Raw genomic sequence first — 8645 nt, 5'->3', positions numbered from 1 at the left:
CCTGATCAACCGGATCGGTTCCGGCAGGCCTGGAATGTGCTTGTTTATCCCAATCATTCAAGTCAAGTCAAGCGTAATCCTGAGGCCAGTGGTATTTCCATAAGTTTGAGGGGGTTGACATGGGAAAGGTCAGAAGAAAAGAGAGTAGTGTTTGTTGCCGTTCTAGGATTCATCCAATAAGCAACTCTCAAGAACTGTCAACTTTTAAATTGCATTCAATGACTAGATGATGTCGTTGGGATATCATTGGACTTGCTTGCTCTGTGCAATAGCAGCTGTTGTGCTTCAGCAGTACATGTTTAGATCTCCTACAACTAGGGTGTGCGCTGTGCACATATACGTGTGCGTGTGTGCTTGTATGTGTGGGTGTGTGCGGTACACCCCTGCTCTCGCGCGCATGTCTGCACTTGCCCAGGTATCATCACCCTGGCTGACTTGGCAGCTTATCAGCCTGTGGTCCGAGAGACTGTGAACATCACATTGACTGGACCAGATATCTGTGTCACTGCTCCACCACCCTCCAGTGGTCTCATCTCCAATCTCTTTCTTGACATCATACACAGTAAGTTGATGAACCCAATTGTGTCGACAGTTGATCGGTTTGGTCAGTGCTGGCCATACTGTTGCAATATTGTTTGCGAATGATGGTTTCCGCAAGTGATGATGCCATCTGCAGGCAGCTTTGATTATGTGTCGGACTGTTCTGAGCACACCATTATCATACTGGAGGTCAACACCGCCCAGTGCTGAAATCAGTTCCAGGCCAATGGCAAGATCTGAGCCAACGGCATGCAAATCTGGGACGACGAGAAACCGACTCGTAGTACATGGCAGATAACCAGCATGATCGGGTCTGGACACCTGGAGGGAAACTTCACCCTGTATAGGCACGCTGTTGCCGTCAATTGCCGAAATTGCCAGTTCGGACGGACGGACATCCACGTTCGGGGCCTCCACCAGCTGCCGGCTCACCAGGTTGCGGCTGACGCCGGTGTCAACGACTGCCTTAGGGCGGGTGGACTGTTCTCCCACAGCAATATCAACATGGAGACGCGGCAAAGAGCATGCATGCGCATCAGGCACACAGAGGCAGGGATCAGGCTTGCGCTCAGGTGCTGCGGGCTGCACTTCAGACTCCTTTGCACGCCAGGACTTGTCAGGCTGCTGGCGGAACTGGCACCACTTCTTATATTCCGGACAGTTTGGCTTCGCGTGACCTGTCTCATCGCAGAAGAAACAGGTCAAAGCTGGCCGTCCACCACCATGTCCACGACTTTTGCTGCTGCCAGAACTCCGGTTTGCGGGACAATTGCGGGAAATATGTCCAGCGTGTTTACAGTTAAAACATAAAACATTCTGGCTGCTTTGGGAGCTAGCATCCGCAGCGCCAACCGGCTCTGTCGGACGAGACGTACCCTCCGCGCTCTGCAAGCGACGAACATACTCAATGCAGACAAATACAGACTCTATAGACCAAGTTATTCGCAACTGGCGTTGAAACTCCCAGGGCAAGCCAGCAACGAACTGCTCGATGATTACACGGTCCTTGCCATCGCTCACGACCTTCTGGCCAGCACCAACTAGCAGTTTCTTCAAATCTGTAGCGTACCCTTCTACGCTCTCATCAGTCTGCAACGTGCGCGCACGAAATTTCTGGAAAGACGCAGCAGGCGTCGTACTAAATGCACTCTTCAAAGTTGCTTTCACCACAGCCGGGTCAGCTTTGTCGGATGACGAAAGCTCGTCCCACACCAGGTAGGCCTTGCTCTCCAGAAACAACAGTAAGTTGTTCATCTTGTCTGTGTCCGAACTCCACTTCTGGAGTTTCGCTGATACTAAACATTTAGACCAGAAGGCCTCGAAATCATCGCCGCTACCACGATAGGGCTTCACAAACGCCTCAATACGCCTGGACATTCTCACAGGGTTTCGGTACCACTTTGTAACGGATTTTTTTATATTATTGTTATTATTCAACAATCACGATGACATAATGCCAATAAACATATGATGCGGGCGATTTTAAACAGCCATGGTGGGGAAACTGAGAAAAAGAAGGAGAAAATAGATCAATGAAAACAAAACAAAAGAGTACTAAAGGAACCTGGAGAGAGCAGTATGCAGATTAGGCTAGCAATGAAAAACAACGAAACCGTCGTCAATTGAACTTAGGTAGGCATGGGCAAAATGGAACAAAAATGCAGCATAGGTGTCACGAGACTTTACCTCCTGCGGAAGCCGAGACCAATGAGACTAGGACTTGAATAGAGGGGATTTTAAAAGGATTGATGATCTGGCAAGTGGGAACTGGAGAGAACATCTAGTAGGCAAGCTATTATTGAACCAGCTTAAATGCGCAAGTGCATCTGGAGGAGCAAGTTTAAAAGCTTTTAAAATACGGTGAATGAGTCTGCATGCCGAGTGGGGAAAGCGTTCTGAGAGAGGGGAAAAGGAAGCCAAAATGTATAGCGTCTGAGAGGAGGTTAGAGGGGGCATACGAAATATTAATCAAAGCAATTTATGGTGCGTGACTTCTAACCGATGCATAAGAGCAGAGAATGGACCGGAGGACCAGACGAGAGAGCAGTAATCAAACACAGGAAGAACATAAAGAGTGATAAATTTGTATTCGACAACCATGGTGCAGATGGGAAATGTGAGAAGAAATGCAGCCTATAGCGGAGCAAACTCGCTTTTCAATATATGTTACGAATCCCAGGACAAGTGTTCATCAAGAAATATACCAAGGTGTTTGTGATTTTTAACTATGTTGATAGCAATGGGATCGATCGTCAGGGAAAGTAAAAGTTGAGTCGTAAGGGGGGGGGGGGGGGGTGAGGTCACTGGAGGGTCGTGGAAGGATACAAGGGATTGCCGTTTTCGACACTTTGGGGCAGAGTTTCCACTCCGCCATCCAGTGCACAACTTGATTAATGTGATACTGTAGTGAGTCGCAGGCTTCTAATAAGCCTGGCTCGGTTGTATGGAGCGCCGTATCGTCCATGTAGAGTGACGTATGATCCAAAGATGCCAAATCATTAACGTATACATTGAACAACAGAGAATTGTAAATGCATACACAATGTTATCATAGGTATTCGAAGACCATAGTTCCCTTTCAGGACTGTGAACAGTTTGTTTTCTGTGCCGAGTATTTTGGTTTGTACAGAGCATTCCAAGCAGAATGTGCTCCGTTCTGGATAGCTTCATGCTCTGCCCGCTAATTTGCATGCTAGTAGTTTCAGCATGCACTTTTAGGGCTCGTGCATGCAGCTGTCTTTTCTCTTGCTCTTGTCAAAATTTCAGCTGATACTGGCTACGCAATGAAGCCATTATGACCAACACTATTTCTGTATGCAATCATGCAATGCTTGAGTAACCTATGAGTGTGTTTGTTACATTCTCGGGGTCCAGATAGGAACTTCACTGCTGTGTGTTACCTGTGTGTACTGAAGGCAGACATCCGGTGTCATGTTTTGTGTTGTGTTTGCATTGTGTGTCGGTGTGTGTGGTGTGGTGTGTGTGTGTGTGTGTGTGTATGTGTGTGTGTGTGTGTGTGCGTGCGCGTGCGTGTGTGCGTGCGTGCGTATGCATGTGTGTGTGTGTGTGTGTGTGTGTGTGTGTGTTTGTGCATTGCGTTCGCCTTGGCACAGACTACAACACGTCCGGCTGGGATGGTTCGCTGACAGACTATCAGAGGCTCGTTGAAGCCATGAAGTTTGCGTACGGGCAGCGTCTGTCACTCGGCGACCCTGCATTCGACCCGATTGTCAACGAGGTAGGTTTAGGACTGAGATAACTATGTGTGGGTGTGGTGGGAAGGGGGGGGGGGGCTCCAATGTTGCACTGATTTCAAGTGATTTGCGCAGTCAAATGTCCTTTTTTCTTTTTTTTCTTTCGCCATTTACCCAGAATAGTTTGCATGATGTTCGACAAGCTGGGAAGTGCTGCATAGTAACATTTACGAGCATTGCTATAGCATGACCGACTGCGTTTGTAGTCTTGCGAGTACTGGATGTGCTCAGCACACACTGCATTGTAGTATTGTGTGTGTTTGGGGCTGCACAGCACCCGCATATCCAGATATAGCCTATTCTCCATGAGCTTGAACTTCACTGAGTGCTGACGATTTTGGTTTCACCTCTTCATGTATTGTTGTTTCCTATGGTGTTCCAGACGTTGGAGAACATCACCAATCCAGCCGTGGTGCAGCAGATGTTTGAAGCTATTCGTGACAACGCCACGTTTGAGCCCGACCACTACGTCAACTGGTGGGATGCCGGGCCGTCGCAGACCGGCACGTCGCACTTGTCTGTGCTAGCGGCTAACGGTGACGCTGTAGCGGTCACCACCACCATCAATACCTAGTGAGTTGTGCTGTCGGTTGCCTTGGCAACAGGTCGGAATGCTGAATGCTGGTGCATTATGGTCAGCACTCCAGAGCCTCAACTCACACACACACACACACACACACACACACACACACACACACACACACACACACACACACACACACACACACACACACACACACACACACACACACACACACGTACAGTACAGTGGAAGAAGATCGAGACTCCGGATGATTGCGTAGAAGCAAGAAACTCTGGAGTAGAGATAGCCATGTGCTGATTTGTGTGATGTCCTTCCTCTGAACCCTGTGTATACTGTATAGTATAAGTTGCCGGGGACAATTCCGTTCATGATTGCAGTGGCTCTATAATTCCTTGTGCTTGTTCTCTGTGCACCATATACTGTATGCCCAGCCACATGGGTGTACGCCTGTCGTGGCTGTGTCATGATGTTGTCATGCTTCTGTTTCTCACGTTGCCTAAAATGACTGATGGAGTCATTTGTACAGTGTGCACTGTACTAATTATACAGTAGGCCATTTAATATTCACTGGTTTGAGGGAAAGATGCAAACGGGAAAGGTCTGAAGAAAAAGATGACTGCCACCACCAGGACTCGAACCAGGGCCATTTAACAGTATCATTTTCAGTGATTTTCACTTATTTTTCAGGCCTAAAACTTCAATTCATTCGTTACACTATTCACACTACGTTTTGCCTACTTCACTGCCAATGCATGACTGGCTGAATGAAACGTGGTCCTTGCGAGTCTGGCTCAGCTGAACTGGCTGCTGTGCTGGTGCTAATCAGATTGTCGTGTTCTCTTGCTCTGACTGGTTGTGTTCAGTTTTGGATCCAAAATTCGCTCGCCATCGCTGGGTATTATCTATAACAACGAGATGGATGACTTCTCCTCCCCAAACACCAGCAATGCGTACGGCTACCCACCATCGCCATCAAACTTCATTGCTCCCAGAAAGCGACCAATGTCGTCCATGTCGCCCACCATTATCGTGGCACGAAATGGTACGTCTTTTTGACGCAGTAGTTAGCTAGTGGTGATGGTGACGGAAGTCTGTCATAAGTATGTACTGTATTTTCCGGAGTGTAAGCCGCACTGAAGTCTAAGCTGTACCCAGATTTTTGTCTCGAAATACAGACATCTACCCTGTTAAATCATGGGTAATTTGACTATCATAGTATAAGCCGCCCCGGCTTTTTTTTTTCCAGGTGAATTGCTCGGGAGAATGAAATTGAAGACACCACTGCAGCTGTACTTATGGTTGATAAATATGGTGGTAAAGACACACCTGGCAATATGGCGGTAAACACACGCCTGCCCACACACGCTCTCTAGGCTGCAAAGTTCTGGCACAGAGCTCTCCTTCTCACCACCACCACCATCAGTTCGCGCCTGGCGCCAGGTGAATTGCTGATGTTTAAAATGCGGCTTATACTCCGGAAAATCCGGTACCAGTTATTTGCCTGACTGTGTTGTTAGCTCTTGTTGGCCAGTGTGTATATGTGCTTGCCCGCTCATCCCTTCATGACACAAGTCAGCCTGAGATGAAGATGCTATCGGTTCGCACGAAGGCTTTAATCCCCGAATGAGTCGACATGCAGCTGTTACGTGTCCCCAGGTTTCACCCGCGGGGAATCAGTCCACTCTAGATGTGTATGGGAGTCTACTTGGTTGCGTATTTACACGGCCAGATTCCAAGCATACACTTTGGAGCGGATTTCACATTGTACAACTCTAGTTGGATCATCATGGTATAGATATGTGCATGTGATCAGGCAGTTGTGGTGGTGTGCGTACCGGTACCTGCAGTCACTGTGTTCTGTTGTTTATCGCACTGTTCCCTTGCTGCAGGTACGATGCGAATGGTGGTGGGTGCTTCTGGTGGCAGTATCATCATCAGTGCCGTCTCTCAGGTGTGTACTGCCAAACATGTGTCCTTCATATCCCTCCTTCATGCCCCACCTGCCCCCTCCCACCCGCTTTCACTTGCCCCGCCATTGACTGCTGTCAATCAGGAGTGATTCGTGCGGAAGTGCGGCCTAGACAAGCGATGCCATATGCGAGCCTGTATGGGCTTGTTATATATTGGCCCTGCCTCATGGGCAACTCTACCGAGCAGTGCGGGAGTAAAACCCGCATTGCTTAACGTCCGTAATAACTGTGAATTTGCATATTAACTCACACTCTACTCATTTTACTCTCTTTTTTCTGTTCTGTCCTGGGTTGCAGGTGATATTCAATCAGCGATTTCTTGGCATGTCTATCGGCGAGGCGATTGAGCGTGCTCGCTTCCATCACCAGCTCATGCCCAATGTGCTGGAGGTGGAGAGAAGTCGAGGGTTCAGCGAGACCGTGCTGGAGGGTCTGCGCGCTATTGGTCATGACATCAAGGAGGTGAGTGAGTGCTGGCTTGCAGCTTTGTAGCCTGCCAGGGCTTTTGCATCACTAAGCAGGCCCGCCGAAAGTGATCCGGTTGGTCAGGTCATTGCCGGCCCAAGGTTTTGACTAGCGGCGTGTGTTTACTGCTCGGGAGGTCATGTTTACCTGCCCTGTCATAATACTAAAAGACAATGGTGTGACCGGTCCAATTAAAATTGTTCCCGGCAGTCCAATTTGGACAGACACACATCCCTCCACTGTGAACGCGTGTGTGTGTGGGGGGAGCGTCCACATTGGCTCGAACACAATGAGCTCAGGTCGAGGGCAAATGTGTGTGTGCACACTCTCGGGTCCAGAAATCCTTTGTGTTGATGTGTTGATAAGAACTTGGATGCATGTATGTGTGCAAGTGAATCTACACAAACCAACTAATAAAATCACTACGCGCAAGTGCGAAATATTTCGTCTTATAATGAACAGTACAAGAAAAGCGCTGAAAAAAACTGAGCAGCCATGGCACTGCGTTTGTGAAACTTCACACGTGTATGGTTTGGTGTGCAGCGACTTGTCTGGCTGAACCCTGCGGGGATTTCTCTCTCTCTCTTTATCTGTCCTGCGCGTGTGCGCGTGTGCGTGTGTGCGCGTGTGCGTGTGTGTGTGTGTGCGCGTGTGTGTGCGCGCGTGTGTGCAGGCATCATCACTGGCTGTTGTGCAAGGCATTGTGAAGACGCCGACAGGCATTGCAGCAGCATGTGACACTCGCAAGGGTGGCTACCCGGACGGGTACTAAGTGACTACCTGGCGGCTACTTCATCTCCCCTCCCGATCCACTGCAACAGGAGTGTATGCCCGCACTCCGCCTCCTGTATTTCATTGGACTGGAGACGGACGATGATGGTTAGTTGAACAGGTAATACATCAGCTTTGTGCACATTCCTCCTCTACCTGCGTTCGGCTTGCACAGTCCTCTGGTCAGTCCCCACTCATGTTCCAGAGGGTGTAATTCTCAACTCAAACCAGCGCTCAGTAGGTGCAGGGAGTGTGCTTATACTGTGCACACGCCAGGGAAGAATTGCTGACCCATACGCGTACTGATTCGCTCATGGACTTGGACTTTTCTGTCCTCTTTTTAGGTTTTAGGAATTTGTTGAGATCGTTACCCATCAAAAATAATATTAGCCAGCAGTTATTACAATAATGTAGGCCACGTGATTTGAACACAATAGAAATGGGGCACAGTAGGTATATAGACACTAGGTTGTATGGACAGTAGGTATTGATCACAATGGAACACGTGATCACAGGCACTTGTGGAACGGAATGTGCTTGCTCATCCGCTACAGTACCAGCTATGCAGCAGCAGTTGTACAAAGAAGCCATGCAGTAGTACTACTGCTCTTAGCCAGGAACGGTGGATTCTCTGCGGGAAGTTATTATTTATGTGAAGAAAGTGCTCTGAATGTTGGAGCTCGCACTTCCGGGCGACTGGAGCGCGAGCTCCAACATTGAGAGCAGACACCTGTTCACGTATTACTGCCGAAGTCGCAACATCCTATTTTATATACAAGTATTCTATTTCTTCTTTATGGATGAGTTCACCATCATTACCATATTGTCATGCAAATATGGTAGAATCCCGCTGATTCAAGTTTTCGTTTTACTCCAAGTGTTTCGGACCTACTCCAGTGTGTGTGTGTGTCTTCTGGTGCTGGATAGCTACAGTAGAGTCGCGTGCCGAAGAACTTGGAGCCCAAAATGCTAAGAACGCCACAGCCTCAAGATAAGAATGGCGGTGTTGGTTTTCTGGCAGCTTGTGGGATACATATGATCCAGTACGGACTGTTTCTAAGAACGTGCTATAAGAACGCAGCCAGGTTGCCTAAAAATAAG

The 8645-nt window shown here is 48.5% G+C and overlaps 1 protein-coding gene across 2 annotated transcripts in view; it reads left to right on the top strand.

Moving 5' to 3' along the window:
* Positions 1-8435, top strand: part of LOC135820973 (glutathione hydrolase 1 proenzyme-like) — a 17509-nt gene extending 9074 nt beyond the window's left edge. For both annotated transcript variants that reach the window (XM_065334030.1, XM_065334031.1), the window contains exons 5-11: positions 416-562; positions 3654-3778; positions 4177-4367; positions 5202-5380; positions 6228-6289; positions 6606-6770; positions 7447-8435. In XM_065334030.1, the coding sequence (XP_065190102.1) occupies positions 416-562; positions 3654-3778; positions 4177-4367; positions 5202-5380; positions 6228-6289; positions 6606-6770; positions 7447-7545 (968 nt within the window). In that variant the 3' untranslated portion in view covers positions 7546-8435. The remainder of the gene's footprint in view (positions 1-415; positions 563-3653; positions 3779-4176; positions 4368-5201; positions 5381-6227; positions 6290-6605; positions 6771-7446) is intronic.
* Positions 8436-8645: the final 210 nt, after the last annotated feature.

The sequence above is a fragment of the Sycon ciliatum genome, chromosome 7 (genome assembly GCF_964019385.1).
Source record: "Sycon ciliatum chromosome 7, ocSycCili1.1, whole genome shotgun sequence".
NCBI classification, from domain to species: Eukaryota; Metazoa; Porifera; class Calcarea; order Leucosolenida; family Sycettidae; genus Sycon; species Sycon ciliatum.
Note: the sequence above shows the minus strand (reverse complement) of the source record. Positions and strands in the feature narration are given on the sequence as shown.